The sequence below is a fragment of the Triticum urartu genome, chromosome 2, assembly GCF_003073215.2.
Source record: "Triticum urartu cultivar G1812 chromosome 2, Tu2.1, whole genome shotgun sequence".
Taxonomy (NCBI): Eukaryota; Viridiplantae; Streptophyta; class Magnoliopsida; order Poales; family Poaceae; genus Triticum; species Triticum urartu.
In genome coordinates this window covers 43,412,034-43,434,493 of record NC_053023.1, presented here as the reverse complement: position 1 = coordinate 43,434,493, position 22,460 = coordinate 43,412,034, and the positions used below count along the sequence as shown (strand labels likewise).

The 22,460-nt window shown below is 42.4% G+C and overlaps 1 protein-coding gene across 1 annotated transcript; it reads left to right on the top strand.

Moving 5' to 3' along the window:
* The first annotated feature begins 11,850 nt into the window (after window positions 1-11,850).
* LOC125535550 (lon protease homolog, mitochondrial) lies at window positions 11,851-21,984 on the top strand. The gene is made up of 20 exons (XM_048698618.1): window positions 11,851-12,276; window positions 12,745-12,810; window positions 12,902-13,099; window positions 13,192-13,257; window positions 13,337-13,378; window positions 13,887-14,009; window positions 14,654-14,752; window positions 15,330-15,395; window positions 15,471-15,557; window positions 15,822-15,861; window positions 15,974-16,145; window positions 16,224-16,348; window positions 16,922-17,052; window positions 17,149-17,253; window positions 17,417-17,530; window positions 17,980-18,147; window positions 19,410-19,511; window positions 19,859-20,086; window positions 20,568-21,086; window positions 21,500-21,984. Exons 1-20 carry the CDS (start codon window positions 11,965-11,967, stop codon window positions 21,680-21,682), a joined length of 2,946 nt encoding a protein of 981 aa, XP_048554575.1. The 5' UTR covers window positions 11,851-11,964; the 3' UTR covers window positions 21,683-21,984.
* Window positions 21,985-22,460: the final 476 nt, after the last annotated feature.

The window sequence follows — 22,460 nt, the reverse complement described above, 5'->3', positions numbered from 1 at the left end:
CAAATCCTAATCTCGATCTATGCCAACTCAACAAACACCATCAAAGACAGCTGTAGAGCATCTTTATAATCACCCAGTTACACTGTGACGTTTGATAGCACATAAAGTGTTCCTCTGGTATTCGGGAGTTGCATAATCTCATAGTCATAGGAACATGTATAAGTCATGAAGAAAGCAATAGCAATAAACTAAACGATCATAGTGCTAAGCTAATGGATGGGTCTTGTCCATCACATCATTCTCTAATGATGTGATCCCGTTCATCAAATGACAACACATGTCCCTAGCCTGCCTCCTCTCTTCCGCCACTAGGCCCATGAGGCCCAATAACTTCCGGGGGGGGTTCCGGTAACCCCCGATACTCCGAAACTCATCCGAAACGATCCGAACCATTCCGGTGTCCGAATGTAACCTCCCAATATATGAATCTTTATGTCTCGACCATTTTGAGACTCCTCGTCATGTCTGTGATCTCATCCAGGACTTCGAACAAACTTCGGTACATCAAATCACATAACTCATAATAAAAATCGTCATCGAACGTTAAGTGTGCGGACCCTACGGGTTCGAGAACTATGTAGACATGACCGAGACACCTCTCCGGTCAATAACCAATAGCGGAACTTGGATGCTCATATTGTACGAAGATCTTTATCGATCAAACCGCATAACAGCATACGTTGTTCCCTTTGTCATCGGTATGTTACTTGCCCGAGATTCGATCATCGGTATCATCATACCTAGTTCAATCTCATTTTTGGCAAGTCTCTTTACTGGTTCCGTAATGCATCATCCCGCAACAAACTCATTAGTTACATTGCTTGCAAGGCTTATAGTGATGAGCATTATCGAGAGGGCCTAGAGATACCTCTCCGACACTCGGAGTGACAAATCCTAATCTCGATCTATGTCAACTCAACAAACACCATCGAAGACAGCTGTAGAGCATCTTTATAATCACCCAGTTACGCTGTGACGTTTGATAGCACACAAAGTGTTCCTCCGGTATTCGGGATTTGCATAATCTCATAGTCATAGGAACATGTATAAGTCATGAAGAAAGCAACAACAATAAACTAAACGATCATAGTGCTAAGCTAACGGATGGGTCTTATCCATCACATCATTCTCTAATGATGTGATCGCGTTCATCAAATGACAACACATGTCCCTGGCCTGCCTCCTCTCTTCCGCCACTAGGCCCATGAGGCCCAATAACTTTCGCGGGGGGGGGGGGTCCGGTAACCCCCGATACTCCGAAACTCATCCGAAACGATCCGAACCATTCCGGTGTTCTAATGTAACTGTTGGAAATATGCCCTAGAGGCAATAATAAATTGATTATTATTATATTTCCTTGTTCATGATAATCATTTATTATCCATGCTAGAATTGTATTGATAGGAAACTCAGATACATGTGTGGATACATAGACAACACCATGTCCCTAGTAAGCCTCTAGTTGACTAGCTCGTTAATCAATAGATGGTCACGGTTTCCTGACCATGGACATTGGATGTCGTTGATAACGGGATCACATCATTAGGAGAATGATGTGATGGAACAAGACCCAATCCTAAGCCTAGCACAAGATCGTGTAGTTCGTATGCTAAAGCTTTTCTAATGTCAAGTATCATTTCCTTAGACCATGAGATTGTGCAACTCCCGGATACCGTAGGAGTGCTTTGGGTGTGCCAAACGTCACAACGTAACTGGGTGGCTATAAAGGTACACTACAGGTATCTCCGAAAGTGTCTGTTGGGTTGGCACGAATCGAGACTGGGATTTGTCACTCCGTGTAAACGGAGAGGTATCTCTGGGCCCACTCGGTAGGACATCATCATAATGTGCACAATGTGACAAGGAGTTGATCACGGGATGATGTGTTACGGAACGAGTAAAGAGACTTGCCGGTAACGAGATTGAACAAGGTATCGGGATACCGACGATCGAATCTCGGGCAAGTATCGTACCGATAGACAAAGGGAATTGTATACGGGATTGATTAAGTCCTTGACATCGTGGTTCATCCGATGAGATCATCGTGGAACATGTGGGAGCCAACATGGGTATCCAGATCCCGCTGTTGGTTATTGACCAGAGAGTCATCTCGGTCATGTCTGCATGTCTCCCGAACCCGTAGGGTCTACACACTTAAGGTTCGATGACGCTAGGGTTATAAAGGAAGTTTGTATGTGGTTACCGAATGTTGTTCGGAGTCCCGGATGAGATCCCGGACGTCACGAGGAGTTCCGGAATGGTCCGGAGGTAAAGATTTATATATGGGAAGTCCTGTTTTGGTCACCGGAAAAGTTTCGGGTTTTATCGGTAACGTACCGGGACCACCGGGAGGGTCCCGGGGGTCCACCAAGTGGGGCCACAAGCCCCGGAGGGCTGCATGGGCCAAGTGTGGGAGGGGACCAGCCCCAGGTGGGCTGGTGCGCCCCCCACCAAGGCCCAAGGCGCAAGGAAGAGGGGAAGGGGGCAAACCCTAGGGCAGATGGGCCCTAAGGCCCACCCTGGTGCGCCTCCCCCTCTCCCCTTCCCTTGGCCGCCCCTAGATGGGATCTAGGGGGCTGCCGCCACCCCTAGGGAGGGAACCCTAGGTGGGGGCACAGCCCCTCCCCTCCCCCTATATATAGTTGAGGTTTGGGCTGCCCAATACACATGAGTTCCTCTCCTCTTGTTGGCGCAGCCCTACCTCTCTTTCTCCTTGTTTCTTGCGGTGCTTGGCGAAGCCCTGCTGGAGTACCACGCTCCTCCACCACCACCACGCCGTCGTGCTGCTGCTGGATGGAGTCTTCCCTAACCTCTCCCTCTCTCCTTGCTGGATCAAGGCATGGGAGACGTCACCGGGCTGTACGTGTGTTGAACACGGAGGTGCCGTCCGTTCGGCACTAGGATCATCGGTGATTTGGATCACGACGAGTATGACTCCATCAACCCCATTCTCTTGAACGCTTCCGCTTAGCGATCTACAAGGGTATGTAGATGCACTCTCCTTCCCCTCGTTGCTGGTCTCTCCATAGATAGATCTTGGTGACACGTAGGAAAATTTTGAATTTCTGCTACGTTCCCCAACAGTGGTATCAGAGCTAGGTCTATTGCGTAGATTCTATGCATGAGTAGAACCCAAAGTAGTTGTGGGCATTGATTTTGTTCAATATGCTTACCGTTACTAGTCCAATCTTGATTCGGCGGCATTGTGGGATGAAGTGGCCCGGACCGACCTTACACGTACTCTTACATGAGACTGGTTCCACCGACTGACATGCACTAGTTGCATAAGGTGGCTAGCGGGTGTCTGTCTCTCCCACTTTAGTCGGATCGGATTCGATGAAAAGGGTCCTTATGAAGGGTAAATAGCAATTGGCATATCACGTTGTGGTTTTTGCGTAGGTAAGAAACGTTCTTGCTAGAAACCCATAGCAGCCACGTAAAACATGCAAACAACAATTAGAGGACGTCTAACTTGTTTTTGCAGGGTATGCTATGTGATGTGATATGGCCAAGAAGAATGTGATGAATTATATGTGATGTATGAGATTGATCATGTTCTTGTAATAGGAATCACGACTTGCATGTCGATGAGTATGACAACCGGCAGGAGCCATAGGAGTTGTCTTTATTTATTGTATGACATGCGTGTCATTGAACAACGCCATGTAATTACTTTACTTTATTGCTAACCGTTAGCTGTAGTAGTAGAAGTAATAGTTGGCGAGACAACTTCATGAAGACACGATGATGGAGATCATGATGATGGAGATCATGGTGTCATGCCGGTGACGATGATGATCATGGAGCCCCGAAGATGGAGATCAAAAGGAACAAAGTGATGATGGCCATATCATGTCACCTTTTGATTGCATGTGATGTTTATCATGTTTTTGCATCTTATTTGCTTAGAACGACGGTAGTAAATAAGATGATCCCTCATTAAAATTTCAAGAAAGTGTTCCCCCTAACTGTGCACCATTGCGAAAGTTCGTCGTTTTGAAGCACCACGTGATGATCGGGTGTGATAGATTCTTACGTTCACATACAACGGGTGTAAGCCAGATTTACACACGCGAAACACTTAGGTTGACTTGACGAGCCTAGCATGTACAGACATGGCCTCGGAACACAAGAGACCGAAAGGTCGAGCATGAGTCGTATAGAAGATACGATCAACATGAAGATGATCACCGATGTTGACTAGTCCGTCTCACGTGATGATCGGACACGGCCTAGTTGACTCGGATCATGTAATCACTTAGATGACTAGAGGGATGTCTATTTGAGTGGGAGTTCATAAGATGAACTTGTTTATCCTGAACATAGTCAAAAGGATTTTGCAAATTATGTCGTAGCTCGCGCTTTAGTTCTACTGTTTAGATATGTTCCTAGAGAAAAATTAGTTGAAAGTTGATAGTAGCAATTATGCAGACAGTAAAAGGCTTATGTCCTTAATGCACCGCTCAGTGTGCTGAACCTCGAACGTCGTCTGTGGATGTTGCGAACATCTTACATACACATTTTGATAACTACGTGATAGTTCAGTTAAACGGTTTAGAGTTGAGGCACCGAAGACGTCTTAAAACGTCGCGAAACATATGATATGTTTCGAGGGCTGAAATTGGGATTTCAGGCTCGTGCCCATGTCAAGAGGTATAAGACCTCCGACGATTTTCTTAGCCTGCAAACTAAGGGAGAAAAGCTCAATTGTTGAGCTTGTGCTCAGATTGTCTGAATACAACAATCGCTTGAATCAAGTGGGAGTTGATCTTCCAGATGAAATAGTGATGTTTCCCCGAAGTCATTACCACCAAGCTGCTAGAGCTTCGTGATGAACTATAATATATCAGGGACATATATGATGATCCTTGAGATATTCGCGATATTTGACACCACAAAAGTAGAAATCAAGAAGGAGCATCAATTGTTGATGGTTGGTGAAACCACTAGTTTCAAGAAGGGCAAGAGCAAGAAGGGATACTTCATGAAACGGCAAATCAGCTGCTGCTCTAGTGAAGAAACCCAAGGTTGAACCCAAACCCGAGACTAAGTGCTTCTGTAATAAGGGGAACAGCCACTGGAGCAGAATTACCCTAGATACTTGGTAGATGAGAAGGCTGGCAAGGTCGATAGAAGTATATTGGATATACATTGTGTTAATGTGTACTTTACTAGTACTCCTAGTAGCACCATGGTATTAGATACCGGTTCGGTTGCTAAGTGTTAGTAAACTCGAAATAAAAGGTTGCGGAGTAAACGGAGACTAGATAAAGGTGAGCTGGCGATATGTGTTGGAAGTTTTTCCCAAGCTTGATGTGATCAAGCATCGCACGCTCCCTCTACCATCGAGATTGGTGTTTGCGTTGAGCATAGACATGATTGGATTATGTCTATCGCAATACGGTTATTCATTTAAGGAGAACAATGGTTACTCTGTTTATTTGAATAATACCTTCAATGGTCTTGCACCTAAAATGAATGGTTTATTGAATCTCGATCGTAGTGATACACATGTTCATTCCAAAAGATATAAGATAGTAATGATAGTACCACCTACTTGTGGCACTACCACGTAAGTCATATTGGTATAAAACGCATGAAGAAGCTCCATGTTGATGGATCTTTGGGCTCACTCGTTTTTGAAAAGTTTGAGACATGCGAACCATGTCTATTGGTGTATATGCATGAAGAAACTCCATGCAAATGGACCGTTTGGACTCACTTGATTTTGAATCACTTGAGACATGCAAATCATACCACATGGGCAAGATGACTGAAAGCCTCGTTTTCAGTAAAATGGAACTAGAAAGCAACTTGTTGGAAGTAATACATTTTGATGTGTGCAGTCCAATGAGTGCTGAGGCGTGTAGTGGATATCGTTATGTTCTTACTTCACAGATGATTTGAGTAGATGTTGAGTATATTTACTTGATGAATCACGAGTCTGAATTATTGAAAGGTTCAAGTAATTTCAGGGTGAAGTTGAAAGATCGTCGTGACAAGAGGATAAATATCTATGATATGATCATAGAGATGAATATCTGAATTACGAGTTTGGCACAGAATTAAGACATTGTGGAAATTGTTTCACAACTAATACAGCCTGGAACACCATAGTGTGATGGTGTGTCCGAACATCATAACTGCACCCTATTGGATATGATGCATACCATGATGTCTCTTATCGAATTACCACAATAGTTTATGGGTTAGGCATTAGAGACAACCACATTCACTTTAAAAGGGGCACCACGTAATTCCGATGAGATGACACCGTATGAACTATGGTTTAGAGAAACCTAAGATGTCATTTCTTAAAAGTTTGGGGCTGCGACACTTATGTGAAAAAGTTTCAGGCTGATAAGCTCGAACCCAAAGCGGATAAATGCATCTTCATAGGACACCCAAAACAGTTGGGTATACCTCCTGTCTCAGATCCGAAAGCAATAAGGGATTGTTTCTAGAATCGGGTCCTTTCTCGAGGAAAAGTTTCTCTCGAAAAAATTGAGTGGGAGGATGGTGGAGACTTGATGAGGTTATTAAACCGTCTCTTCAACTAGTGTGTGGCAGGGCACAGGAAGTTGTTCCTATGGCACCTACACCAATTGAAGTGGAAGCTTATGATAGTGATCATGAAACTTCAGATCAAGTCACTACCAAACCTCGTGGGATGACAAGGATGCGTGCTACTTCAGAGTGGTACGTAATCCTGTCTTGGAAGTCATGTTGCTAGACAACAATGAACCTACGAGCTATGGAGAAGCGGTGGTGGGCCTGGATTCCGATAAATGGCTCGAGGCCATATAATCCGAGAGAGGATCCATATATGAAAACAAAGTGTAGACTTTGGAAGAACTACTTGATGGTCGTAAGGCTGTTAGGTACATATGGATTTTAAAAGGAAGACGGACAATGATGGTAAGTATCACCATTAAGAAAGCTCGACTTGTCGTTAAGATGTTTTCCGACAAGTTCAAGGAGTTGACTACGATGAGACTTTCTCACTCGTAGCGATGCTAAGAGTCTGTTGGAATTATGTTAGCGATTACTGCATTATTTATGAAATCTTGCAGATAGGATGTCAAAACATTGTTTCCTCGACGATTTTCTTGAAGAAAGGTTGTATGTGATACAACCGAAAGGTTTTGTCAATCCTGAAAGATGCTAATAAGTATGCAAAGCTCTAGCAATCCTTCTAAGGACTGGAGTAAGCATCTCGGAGTTGGAATGTATGCTTTGATGATGATCAAAGATTTTTTGGGTTTATACAAAGTTTATGAGAAACTTGTATTTCCAAAGAAGTGAGTGGGAGCACTATAGAATTTCTGATGAATATATGTTGTTGACATATTGTTGATTAGAAATGACGTAGAATTTCTGGAAAGCATATAGGGTTATTTGGAAAGTGTTTTTCAATGGAAAGCCTGGATTAAGCTACTTGAACATTGAGCATCAAGATCTATAAGGATAGATCAAAACGCTTAATGGTACTTTCAAATGAGCACATACCTTGACATGATCTTGAAGGTGTTCAAGATGGATCAGTCAAAGAAGGAGTTCTTGCCTGAGTTGTAAGGTATGAAGTTAAGACTTAAAGCTCGACCGCGGCAGAAGAAAGAGGAAGGACGAAGGTCGTCCCCTATGCTTTTGTCATAGGCTCTCTACAGTATGCTATGCTGTGTGCCGCACCTGAAGTGTGCCTTGCCATGAGTCAGTCAAGGGGTACAAGAGTGATCCAAGAATGGATCACAGGACAGCGGTCAAAGTTATCCTTAGTAACTAGTGGACTAAGGAATTTTCTCGATTATGGAGGTGGTAAAAGAGTTCGTCGTAAAGGGTTACGCCGATGCAAACTTTGACACTAATCCAGATTATTCCGAGTAGTAAACTGGATTCGTATAGTAGAACAGTTATTTGAAATAGCTCCAAATGTAGCATAGTAGTTGCATCTACAAGATGACATAGAAATTTGCGAAGTACATACGGATCTGAATGTTACAGACCCGTTGACTGAAACCTCTCTCACAAGCATAACATGATCAAACCCAGAACTCTTGGGTGTTAGTCACATGGGGATGTGACCTTGAGTGTTAATCACATATCGACGTGAACTGGATTATTGACTCTAGTGCAAGTGGGAGATTGTTGGAAATATGCCCTAGAGGCAATAATAAATTGATTATTATTATATTTCCTTGTTCATGATAATCATTTATTATCCATGCTAGAATTGTATTGATAGGAAACTCAGATACATGTGTGGATACATAGACAACACCATGTCCCTAGTAAGCCTCTAGTTGACTAGCTCGTTAATCAATAGATGGTCACGGTTTCCTGACCATGGACATTGGATGTCGTTGATAACGGGATCACATCATTAGGAGAATGATGTGATGGACAAGACCCAATCCTAAGCCTAGCACAAGATCATGTAGTTCGTATGCTAAAGCTTTTCTAATGTCAAGTATCATTTCCTTAGACCATGAGATTGTGCAACTCCCGGATACCGTAGGAGTGCTTTGGGTGTGCCAAACGTCACAACGTAACTGGGTGGCTATAAAGGTACACTACAGGTATCTCCGAAAGTGTCTGTTGGGTTGGCACGAATCAAGACTGGGATTTGTCACTCCGTGTAAACGGAGAGGTATCTCTGGGCCCACTCGGTAGGACATCATCATAATGTGCACAATGTGACCAAGGAGTTGATCACGGGATGATGTGTTACGGAACGAGTAAAGAGACTTGCCGGTAACGAGATTGAACAAGGTATCGGGATACCGACGATCGAATCTCGGGCAAGTATCGTACCGATGGACAAAGGGAATTGCATACGGGATTGATTAAGTCCTTGACATCGTGGTTCATCCGATGAGATCATCGTGGAACATGTGGGAGCCAACATGGGTATCCAGATCCCGTTGTTGGTTATTGACCAGAGAGTCATCTCGGTCATCTCTGCATGTCTCCCGAACCCGTAGGGTCTACACACTTAAGGTTCGATGACGCTAGGGTTATAAAGGAAGTTTGTATGTGGTTACCGAATGTTGTTCGGAGTCCCGGATGAGATCCCGGACATCACGAGGAGTTCCGGAATGGTCCGGAGGTAAAGATTTATATATGGGAAGTCCTGTTTTGGTCACCGGAAAAGTTTCGGATTTTATCGGTAACGTACCGGGACCACCGGGAGGGTCCCGGGGGTCCACCAAGTGGGGCCACAAGCCCCGGAGGGCTGCATGGGCCAAGTGTGGGAGGGGACCAGCCCCAGGTGGGCTGGTGCGCCCCTCCACCAAGGCCCAAGGCGCAAGGAAGAGGGGAAGGGGGCAAACCCTAGGGCAGATGGGCCCTAAGGCCCACCCTGGTGCGCCTCCCCCTCTCCCCTCCCCTTGGCCGCCCCTAGATGGGATCTAGGGGGCTGCCGCCACCCCTAGGGAGGGAACCCTAGGTGGGGGCGCAGCCCCTCCCCTCCTCCTATATATAGTTGAGGTTTGGGCTGCCCAATACACATGAGTTCCTCTCTTCTTGTTGGCGCAGCCCTACCTCTCTTTCTCCTTGTTTCTTGCGGTGCTTGGCGAAGCCCTGCTGGAGTACCACGCTCCTCCACCACCACCACGCCGTCGTGCTGCTGCTGGATGGAGTCTTCCCTAACCTCTCCCTCTCTCCTTGCTTGATCAAGGCATGGGAGACGTCACCAGGCTGTACGTGTGTTGAACACGGAGGTGCCGTCCGTTCGGCACTAGGATCATCGGTGATTTGGATCACGACGAGTACGACTCCATCAACCCCGTTCTCTTGAACGCTTCCACTTAGCGATCTACAAGGGTATGTAGATGCACTCTCCTTCCCCTCGTTGCTGGTCTCTCCATAGATAGATCTTGGTGACACGTAGGAAAATTTTGAATTTCTGCTACGTTCCCCAACAGTAACCTCCTAATATATGAATCATTATGTCTCGGCCATTTTGAGACTCCTCGTCATGTCTGTGATCTCAACCGGGACTTCAAACAAACTTCGGTACATCAAATCACATAACTCATAATATAAATCGTCATCGAACGTTAAGTGTGCGGACCCTACGGGTTCGAGAACTATGTAGACATGACCGAGACACCTCTCCGGTCAATAACCAATAGCGGAACCTGGATGCTCATATTGTACGAAGATCTTTATCGATCAAACTGCATAACAACATACGTTGTTCCCTTTGTCATCGGTATGTTACTTGCCCGAGATTCGATCGTGGTATCATCATACCTAGTTCAATCTCATTTCCGGCAAGTCTCTTTACTGGTTCCGTAATGCATCATCCCGCAACAAACTCATTAGTTACATTGCTTGCAAGGCTTATAGTGATGAGCATTACCGAGAGGGCCTAGAGATACCTCTCCGACACTCGGAGTGACAAATCATAATCTCGATCTATGTCAACTCAACAAACACCATCGAAGACAGCTGTAGAGCATCTTTATAATCACCCAGTTACGCTATGAAGTTTGATAGCACACAAAGTGTTCCTCCGGTATACGGGAGTTGCATAATCTCATAGTCATAGGAACATGTATAAGTCATGAAGAAAGCAATAGCAATAAACTAAACGATCATAGTGCTAAGCTAACGGATGGGTCTTGTCCATCACATCATTCTCTAATGATGTGATCCCGTTCATCAAATGACAACACATGTTTATGGTTAGGAAACTTAACCATATTTGATTGACGAGCTAGTCAAGTAGAGGCATACTAGGGACACTCTGTTGGTCTATGTATTCACACATGTATTAAGTTTCCGGTTAATACAATTCTAGCATGAATAGTAAATATTTATCATGATATAAGGAAATATAAATAACAACTTTATTATTGCCTCTAGGGCATATTTCCTTCATATGGTTCATGTACCAGTGTGACCGTTGAAATGGATCCGGGAATCCCTGGCCTCCTCCATCGCCCCGATCAAGTTCTCGATGAGTGGGTGGTGGAGGTCTGGCTTTCATGACCTCTCTTCATGCGTGGCGCATGCCCTCACCGCGCGCGCATGATTCCTCTGGATTGCAATGCTGATGTACCAGGTGCTCACCTCGCGCACGTAGGAGAGCTTGGTGATGTCGCCGTCGAAGATCTCCTGCAGAGCCTGGTCCCATCCGAAGCCAAACGCCATGGCGCGATGGAGGTTTTGTTGTTGTTGTTGTTGTTGTTGTTGTTGTTGTGCTTTCTATGGAATAGGGAAGTTGAATGGAGGCGAGCGCCTGGTGGTTATCTGTGCGAGGGGAGATAAATGAATGCAGCGTGGACACCGAGGTTTCCTGGAAGAAGGAGAAATCAAACGGGCGACAATCTATCGATCGAACGACTGCTTGTCTTTTTAGAAGAACCGGACAACCTGTTGGTTGGGTTTGGGTTTGAGAATGAGCAGAGCGAACGCATCGGCTCATTTGACGAACAAGCCCAGTACAGTAAACGGGAACGCGCGAACGCGTCGACCCGACCCAACATCTTCGTCCCGAGCGCCGAAAAAAATGACAGCCGTTAACGCCGCGTCGTCATCACTGCCTGCTGGCTCGGGATCGGCCACGTCAAAACTAGATCTTTTTTTACTTGGTGTTTTTGCCACTTTTAGAATTTCGGTTCGGTACGAAATGTCACAAATTGTAAAGTGATGGTTTTTCGTTAATGGTTGTGGTGGTTTAGTGGATTTATTAATAACCCGAGATGGTAAAGGAAAAACTCGGCGTTCTACGTTCCAGCTGAATTAGCAGAAATAAAAAACTCAGCCTTGAATTGGGTAATCTTTTTATATTTAGAACAAAAATAATATTAAAAGGGGTTTTGGAAGGGTTTCGCAGTCTGGCTCCTTCCTTCCTTTCTTTCTTCTTCCCCAAACCAGAACGGCAGAGCACGCCGCCCGCACATTCGCGGCTGCTCGTCCAAACCCTAGAGTCGCACCGCCCAATCGCCCGAATCCCTCATGCTGCGCGCGGCGGCGGCTGCCGCCGCTGCCTTCCCGGCGCGGTTCGCCGCCGTGCCGGCCGTGGCGGCGGTGGAGGAGATGCGGTCGCCGCTGCTCAGGGTTTTCGGGTCGCTGAGGGGCGGCCGGAGCTCGGTGATGGGGAGGCGGGCGCGCTTCTGCTCCAGCTCCTCCGGGAGCGACTCCGAGGCCGCCGCGGCGGCCGCAGCGGAGGCGAAGGCCGAGGATGCGGTTGCCGCCGAGGGTGAGGCGGAAGGCAAGCCGTCCTCCGCCATCGTCTCCACCAACCCCCGTCCTGAGGACTTCCTCTCGGTGCGCTCTCTCTCATTTCGGATAATAATCGCTTTTTTTAGTTGCCTGTATCAGCCATTCGGTGGAATTGTGCTACTAACTAGTAGTAGAGTGTGTATTTTGGTCTGAGCTCAGAATGATTTGTAAATGAACCCTTGATTTGCCATGAAAGGTGGCTTACAGCGAGAGGAAAACTAGGAACTAGTGACAGAAAAACACCTACAAATTGCGGACTGACCCACATCTAGTGGGAAATAGGAACAGATAAACTGGCTTAAATTCAGTGGCAGAGGAAGTAATGTATTTATTCTGGGGCCGATGTGATTGATTCATCTAATACTCTAGGTTGCACAGTAAAGTGATCAAAATGTATTTGATATGAAACTTGAAAAGGTCATAGAGAAGAATTTTTACAGTGAACAGTTGATGTGTGATTATATTTTCATGGTACATTCTAATAAGCGCACCCTTTTTCTTACTTTACTCTAGGTCATTGCACTGCCTCTTCCACACCGACCACTCTTTCCAGGATTTTATATGCCGATCTATGTAAAGGTATGTTGTCGAGGAATTTGGTCTACTCTGTAATTTCCTTCTTGCCTCTTACTGACATGGTAATTTTCCCTCTCTTTTCAAAATACTTTAGGACCAAAAGCTGTTGCAAGCCTTAATTGAAAATCGCAAAAGATCAGCCCCATACGCAGGTGCCTTTCTTGTGAAGGATGAAGAGGGTACTGACCCTAGTATTGTAGCCAGTCCAGATTCATCAGACAATAAAACCATTGATAGTCTCAAAGGGAAGGAGTTGTTGAAGCGTCTTCATGAAGTTGGCACTCTGGCTCAGGTAATTGATGATTAGAAAGACTGGGATTGTCCTGTGCTAACACAGTCTTACGTTAATATGTTTCCTGTAACCAGTCTTTGTTGTTTCTGTAGATAACTAGCATACAAGGGGATCAGGTAGTGCTTCTTGGTCACCGGCGTTTGCGGATAACTGAGATGGTGAGATATGTTAGATTCACTGCTATTCAGTTTTGATGAGTTAGAGAACTTCCTTTCATCAAGATACCCAAAATTGCAGGTTGAGGAGGACCCACTTACAGTTAAAGTTGACCATCTGAAGGTAACTCTACAATGATATCACCAGCTCCCATGTTTTTGGTTTTTGTTTTTATATTTGCCATTATGGACATCTAATTCCTCCCACCTGCCCCAAAGTGGAAAGTACTGCTCAAATCCCTCACACACAAAAAATGAACAAGAACACTAAAATTTTGTTTCTTGAAGCTAAGGAGAAGTCATATATGATTCTAATTTCTGCTATAGCTGTGAATTTTACCTGCATCCATGCAATACTATGTATATCACATACCAGTATTCAGATCACCCTCCTTTTGCGTTCTTATTTTGTGTGTGCTCCTGCACCATTGTGTTTTTTTAGTGATGTAATTTTTCTCACTTGTTTTTCATCGTGTACTTTTAGATGGCACAAGATTAATTGAATCTGCAGTAAAATACTTTTTTTCTTAGTTAACCCTGATTTCACTATGAACTAAATGTGAGATTGCTTCGTTGCTATAAACTGTCAGAAGATACCTCGCATTTTAGACCATTTAACTTGTCCTTTGCAGGAAAATACCTACAACAAGGATGACGATGTTATAAAAGCAACCTCATTTGAAGTTATATCAACTTTAAGGGAGGTTCTCAAGACAAGTTCCCTTTGGAAGGATCATGTTCAGACCTACATACAGGTCTGAATTATTTCCTTAATTTCTTCCTTTGTTTGTGGTTGGTATGCCACCAAATTTTGGCTTGCCAATATTTGGGCAAATCCAAGATATTGGCTATAAGCTGGTTGCTTACCAGACTGCATTGCCCACCTCTAGAAAAGTTGCCAATTGTTGGCAAGTTTGGCAATTTATTGGCTAGCTAATTTTAGGCTTCAAACCAAGCGTGCCCTGTAATCATTTATTTGAATATTGTTTGAGAACCATAGAACTTGTCAACCTTGTGACACAACTGGTGTTTTGATTATTGAAATGTTGTGTTAATATCTAACATAGGCAGGGTAAGTATGTTACTGAACCTTATTAAGTTCTTTCATCCTGTTTAGTTGCTGAAAGTGGATAACACGCAGGGTTATCTATAGGAGCCAAATGAGTAAGGGCTAGGATACACATCTTATTCGCTCCCAGCTACCTGTACCTGCCATTAACGCCATGCTGACAATATATTAGAGCTATAACCAGTGGCCATGTAATAGTTGACATAGAAATCCCTGATGATAAATTTAACATTTACTTTTATTGTATACCTATATGCATTTCCTTTTTCTTGGGTGCCATTGGATTACATGGTGGCATTCTGAATGTTTTTCTTCTTTCACTTGATTCAGCACGTAGGTGATTTCAACTACCCACGGCTAGCAGACTTCGGTGCTGCTATTTCCGGTGCCAACAAGTTGCTTTGCCAGGAAGTGCTCGAGGAATTAGATGTAAGAAGCTTTCTTGGAACTTCATCCATTTTACGTTTCTTTTACTTCTTTAAATCCAACTCCCTAAGCAATATGGATGTTACTTGAAACCTACCAAATTCTTACCCATACAGTTCTTTGTGAACTTTTACATTCATTGAATGTCTAGATGCCATGGAAACTGTGAATTACCATGGGCACTGGACTTATTTATGCTTCTGTTTGACTTTGTACTCTAAGTATTTTATTGTGAGATATAATCATTTCATCTAAGCAATTGAACAGCATTCTCATGGATCAGCAGAAGATTATTGTGTTTTGCTTTTTGTCCACTATAAGCATACTTGTTGGCCTTCTTAAAACCAAATTGATAGCACAAGAATACTTGGTGAAACAATAATACTGGTCCTTGGACTAGCAAAAATTCTTTCCAAATTCACAAAAATAAACAATTTTGAAAAAAATGATCTATAGGATACTCTCTTTGTGTCATCAATACATCACTCATCTATGTGTTCTTGAATGAACAATATGTTGTTCGGACCACGTCATAGCTTTCTTGTTCTGGTTCAATTCAAATGTGGCATTTCTTGAACAGGTAGATAAGCGTCTAAAGTTAACTCTTGAGTTAGTAAAGAAGGACATGGAGATCAGTAAGTTACAGGTAATTCATTATCTTAATCTCCCTTGTTAGTTTTTATTCTTAGTTTGAGCTTTCTTGTTATCTTTTTTTTTACAGCAAGCAATTGCAAAGGCAATTGAAGAAAAAATTAGCGGTGATCAGCGACGTTATTTATTGAACGAACAACTTAAAGCAATCAAGAAGGTACTGATCATTCGTTGTTTCTCTTATCAATTTAATTATGCTCCTTCCAGTCTGACTTTCAAATAATTACTGTTGTATAAGCTAGCTCTTTTTAAGGATCCATGACACCATTGATTCTCATTAAGTGTCGAATTGAATAATACCACCATCTGGTGTCTGCTTCTTGAACCATTTGTGCATGCCAAATGTGAAATCACCATAACTTTTAGGTTGATCTGATTTTGTTGGTCCTTCATTATTACTCACCATATCTCATGTTTGCAGGAGCTAGGTTTGGAGACTGATGACAAGACAGCATTGTCTGGTCTGTTCTTGAACCTTCATACTTGTTGAAAATTAATGTGTTGTTTTTATCACTTTTAGAGCTTTCACTTTTGTTGGCTTTTCATAATTGACTAAATATTCATGGGGTGCAGAAAAGTTTAGGGAAAGGATTGAAGCAAAGAAAGACAAGTGTCCTCCTCATGTTTTGCAAGTCATTGAAGAAGAGCTCACCAAGCTACAGCTGCTAGAAGCCAGTTCTAGTGAGTTCAATGTAACTCGCAATTATTTGGACTGGCTGACGGTATTACCATGGGGAAATTATAGGTTTGTATTTATCCGCCTTTCTTTTGAAACATAGGTCAGTTATCTGAGCCTCATGTAGTGTTTGCCCTTTTGTTGCAGCAATGAGAATTTTGATGTTCATCATGCCCAACAAATCCTTGATGAAGACCATTATGGTCTGAGTGATGTTAAAGAGAGAATACTGGAGTTCATAGCAGTTGGGAAGCTAAGAGGGACTTCGCAAGGTTTACGTCCTAACAATTCCCTTTCTGTTTTGTGTTTCAAATATCATGTCATTTATTCACCGGTATGGTGTGGACCTAGTTGTAAGTCCTCTATTTGCATCCTTAGTTATATACCGCATTCATGAAAAGTGACGTATAAAGGATCTGGTTCCTCTATTTCATCATAGCTCGTCATTTGGTAGAAGCTGGATTTTGAAAGCTGCACGCGGAGACTTCTGATAGACATACTGTAGCTGGATTACCACTTAATTCTCGCTAAATTTGGTACTCCATCTGATCTGTCACAATGAGTGCCATCTTTGACAAACATGGTCTTCAAAACGTAACATTGACCACTCACCTTTTGTTATATATTAACAAACCAGTGAAACAATCGTATCATTTAAATACTTGTTTGTATAAATCTACACATTGTTTTCATATGCCATTTTCAATATTCAAAGATATATCAGTAGCCACCATAGCTTAAAGTTTGACTCTAAACAACACTAAAACACTTCTCGGTGATGCCTTACTTCACATCTGACATGAAGCTATTCAACCAATGACTTTGTTCATCTATCATTTATACAGGGAAGATCATATGTCTTTCTGGGCCACCAGGAGTCGGTAAAACTAGTATTGGTCGCTCTATTGCACGTGCATTGAATCGACAGTTTTACAGATTTTCTGTTGGAGGTTTGGCCGATGTGGCAGAAATCAAGGTGCGCAACAAATATCCATGTCACGTCTCTTGTTAAGTGTTGGTATCCTTTAAAACTAGTTGAGCTGTTGTTCCAATAACATTTAAATAATCTTAGGGGCATCGGCGGACCTATGTTGGTGCAATGCCAGGGAAGATGGTGCAGTGTCTCAAATCAGTTGGGACAGCAAATCCTCTGGTATTGATAGATGAGATCGACAAGGTATTGTAACAAATGATTTTTATTCGTTTGGGTCGACGATTACTTGCATTTGTTTAGACATGGACTACATATTCAACATCAATTTATTTTGTTAGCCACTACGAAATTTTTGATTCAAATGCATCACTTCAAAATTTAACTGGCTATCTTTGTTTGCTGGCAGCTTGGGAGAGGGCATTCTGGTGATCCAGCGAGTGCACTGCTGGAACTTCTGGACCCTGAGCAGAATATTAATTTTTTGGACCACTACCTTGATGTTCCTATTGACCTATCCAAGGTTAGTCTGTTGCTTTCTCAAGGGCATTTGCCTGTTTTACCTATATATGCATTCGGGTAACTTCAGTTTACGGTTCAAAGTAATGTTTTCTAATGTCTCCTCAACAACTGTAGCAAACATCATCAGTTTACATCTCTTGGCATGCTGTTATGATTGGGCGTGCACCACGCTTATTATTGCGCTATCACATGCAGTGTTTATGCTATTATTCATGAGGTGTGATAGAGCATTATTACCCTTGACTCCTTGAGATTTTTGATTAAGTTAATGCGATGTTGTTTTTTTGCTTGATTCCCTTTTCCGATCTTGCTAATTGCTGCTGTTTTGCTTGTGCTTCGTGACTTCTCTGCCATGCAACTTTCTGTTTATGATGTTCTTGTTCTATATAATAAGTTTTTGAACTTAATTATTGCAAAACATTCCCTGACATTTTGTTGTGTGAAAATCAGGTTCTGTTTGTTTGCACAGCAAATGTTATTGATACAATACCTAATCCGTTGCTGGATAGAATGGAGATCATTTCAATAGCTGGTTATATAACTGATGAGAAGATGCATATTGCTCGGGACTATCTGGAGAAGAATACTAGAGAGGCTTGTGGCATTAAACCTGAACAGGTATCTGCAGATTTGGAAGTAGACTAGCTATTCAATCTGCTTTATTTTGTAGTGTTGTTTATAACTTTAAAAGTTTAATTTCCTACAAAATGGAAGTCCACACCTTGACATAGAGAAAAACTAGTGGTCATGCTTTGCTTTGTAGTATGATATAGATAGCTTAAATCTCACCAAGTTACTAAATCTCACCAAGCTATGCTTTGTTATGTATGACTTCTGAATTCTTACAACTTTCTATGCATTATTGCGTCACATAAGTTCTTTTTCGTGATGCTGGAAAATGTGACGAGTTGTAGTAACTTAATAAATCCTAGTTCACCACAAGGCTTCCAGTGGACTTATCTTTAGATTGTTTTGGTTACAGACTTAGGTGGTATATTCAACTATATTGCACCCTATGTGGTCAGCATATGGAAAATATCTACTGTATCTAGTAAGATAGTAACCCGTTGCCACTTCCAAAAATGATCTGCCAAATGGAATTCTCATGAATCCACAATTCCAAACAGAGCCTTTACCCAACTGTGAGATTCTACCTTCACCGTGGGGGTGGGGGGAGACATGTAACTTGGGGATGCCACACTTAACAGTTTATTTTTGACAGACAAGTTTTACCTATGGTTGTGAGTTGTGACTTGTTTTGCGAATTTTGTAAGCCTAATGTAGTTATTCGGTGCTCATTGCATATGTAATACTACCTCCGTTCCACAATGTAGTGCATATTACGTTTTTCAAAAGTCATGCATGTTTATCTTTGACCAAGTTTATGGAATAAACTATTGACATCTAAAATACCAAATATATAAATACAAAAGTATAATTTATGATGAATCTAATGAACCTAATTTTGTATTGTGGATGTTGATATTTGTTCTATAAACATGGTCAAACATAGATATATTCGACTTTTAGAAAACAAAATATGCGTTGCATTTTGGAAGGCAGGGAGTAGTTCATGTCCATCTGTGATTTTCTTTCAAGGTTGACACTCCTGTTGTGCAGTTTCCTGTCATTAATATTATTATACATGAGTATGTCTTGAGAAACGTTTAGACCACCTATCTAAGAGTATCTTTGGAAGTGCTTCCAGAGTGAACTAAAGAACAAAATGGAAATAACAATCACATTAAGCTTGAAATTTCCACTTTGCTGTATCACTCGACTTATACAGTAATAGAGCTCGAGGCTTCCAGTGATATTTCTTTATGAGTACATTTTATTGTTAATTTTAGCTTTAATGGTCCATCTATAAACATGTACAGGTTGAAGTTACAGATGCTGCCCTCCTTGCCCTTATTGAAAATTACTGCCGAGAAGCAGGAGTGCGGAACCTTCAAAAGCAGATTGAGAAAATTTACCGGAAGGTACGCTACAACGGCAACAGAGCGCCAACCTAATTATGTTTGAGCTGTTAGTTTGTTGAAACAAGGATGGGTTGTCTATACTCAATACCATGTAAGGAAAAGCAGGGCGACAAACCTGTTGTAATTCTGTGCTCTTGAAATTAGTGTTTGTAGCAATACAAAATTGGAACATCATGACATATGCATTGTCTTTGGTGTCTGCTTAATCTTGATTAAAGTTACTTGTTCCTGCATTACTGGCACAGTGTACTGGCAATCAGACTATCTAGTAGTTCTTCAATAGTGAGTAATAGAGTATAACTTTATCCTCGTACATTCTTTACATACCATGTGACCCGTCTTTGCAGATAGCTCTGCAGCTTGTCCGCCAAGGGGTATCAAATGAGCCAGCCCTAGAGGCTGTGATTGTCACACCAAGCGTAGAACCTACTGATGGTGGTAGTGCAACAATCGTGAAAGATGAGAAGTTGAATGATCCTGCCGTCAAAGATCCCGAGGAAACTAAAGAACCATCTCTGAAAGAAACTCTTGTAACTGAGCCAGCTCTATCAACCGACACATTGAGCACACCAGAGGTAGTATGACCATCATGGATTCCATTGTGTTTCTTATAGATAAAATGTGAATAGCTTGATCCTGAATATGGTGCTGTACTGTGCAAACCCAATCATATACGTGGTATTTTATGTGCTGCTGATTAACTCACCTGATGATAATTGGCCTAGGATAGATCTGAGACAAGCAATGCAGCAGAGTAAACTAGTATGTTTCATAGGATATTCTTGACTCTTGATGAAATTAATATATTGATGTTTCGTCATTTTTTTTAATAAATACTGGATACAACTGTTGCTCCCGATGCCCTGGCTACCGTGGTGGATGCAAATGTTAGCTAATTAACAGATTTTTAAATTTCTAACTGACTTAGCAATGTATATAAATAGTCTATGCTGAGGGGAGTTTTTTTTTCGAGCGAGAATGTTGCTGAGGAGAGTTGGTAATGATAGTAGGTTATAGCTGAAATCGTAATGGATTTACTAAGTGCTGATTCTGTAGGGCAACAAGGACACAGACGGAGTAAAGGAGGAGGCAGCAGACAAGGCAGTTAAGAAGGTACTAATTGATTCATCAAACCTTGACGATTTTGTCGGGAAACCTGTATTCCATGCTGAGCGTATATATGAGCAAACTCCTGTTGGAGTGGTCATGGGTTTAGCTTGGACTTCTATGGGTGGTTCTACTTTGTACATTGAAACAACAAAAGTGGAGGAAGGAGAAGGAAAAGGTGCACTTGTGATGACGGGGCAGCTTGGAGATGTCATGAAAGAGAGTGCTCAGATTGCTCACACAGTCAGTAGAGCTATACTACGAGATAGAGAGCCAGATAATCAATTCTTTGCAAACTCAAAGTTGCACTTGCATGTTCCTGCAGGGGCCACCCCTAAGGATGGCCCTAGTGCTGGATGTACCATGATTACATCAATGTTGTCCTTGGCTATGGGAAAACCTGCCAGGAAGGACTTAGCAATGACTGGTGAAGTAACATTGACTGGAAGAATCCTCCCAATCGGCGGGGTATGTTTCCTCTACTCCTTTCTCAAACTCGGTTTGTTGAATCCCTCTGTTGTTTACACACATGCAGTCTTTCTCAAACAAGGGAACTTTGCTTATTCACCAAAACATCAATTGATTTCATTGCTGCGATGTTTACATCTTGAGGCATTTCATCTTTAATTGTTCATGTTGACATTTACAGTTAGTGCTTGATCTGCAAACAACAATAGATGTCATATCTGATGAATTGTATACCATGCATTCTTGTAGTCCTCAAAATCATCTCGCATGCATTTTACATACTCCAGTCTCTAGAAGAGATAGATCATCCTGTTATCATACTGTCATGACCACTAATTGATCTTTTGTGCATGCTTTCCTGTGTGCAAGCACTTTCACCCTGACGTATTTATTACATTTAATCCTGAAAACAGGTAAAAGAGAAGGCCATTGCTGCCAGGCGAAGCTCAATAAAGACGATCATATTTCCAGCAGCAAACAAAAGGGATTTCGATGAGCTTGCTGCTAACGTAAAGGAGGGTCTCGAGGTTCACTTTGTTGACACATACAGTGAAATATACAAGATAGCTTTCCAGAACGAGACGGAAACAAGCTAGCAAGCAATTCAAACAGAGTATTCAGATTGCGCCGAGGTCTTTGGGGCAAGACTGAATACTGAACGAAGTTTGCAGCTAGGCCATTCTTTGCAAGATCAGGAGTAACTTTTTGTTGTAATGATTGTTTTTTCCTAGTGCCCCATGTGACAATATGTTTTACGGAAATTTTGACGAGAATGTCCGTAGCTAGATAGCTGAGGAGCCATGTCAAATAAGGAAAACTAGAGGTTTGTTACAAACCCAAGAATGTACAAGTTTTTTTTAATGATTCTACGATTGTTTCATTATGGACTTTGTTGGTATCTTCAAAGTCTGTTTACTTCTTTCCTGATTCTCTAATACACAGACACCGTAGGTAGAATGCAGTAGGCCTTGAGATATGGTTTTGGCTGGGCTTTCTAACAGAGTACAGACGTGCACAAATACACTTATTCCTATGAACGTATGCACACACTACCCCTGTATCCTATCCATCTGCTGCTGCTTTGGGATGTGCAGATAAAATAGCATTTTTATATATTAGTTGAAGAGCTTTTATTGTTTACATAAATCAGCATACAAGGAAATACGGTATCAGTTCAGGCAGCGTAATGTCAGGCAAATAAATTCGCAGCCAATGAAAAGATGCACATTACCTCCATCTTCAACGCGCCATTTATGTGGCAGCAACTGTAAGCATGAACGAAACACGATCCAGAGAAAGTGAGCCGTGTGGATAGCAAAGAATGCAAGTGACCGAAGATCTCTGTTCCTACTCCACGCGATTTTTTTTTCTTTC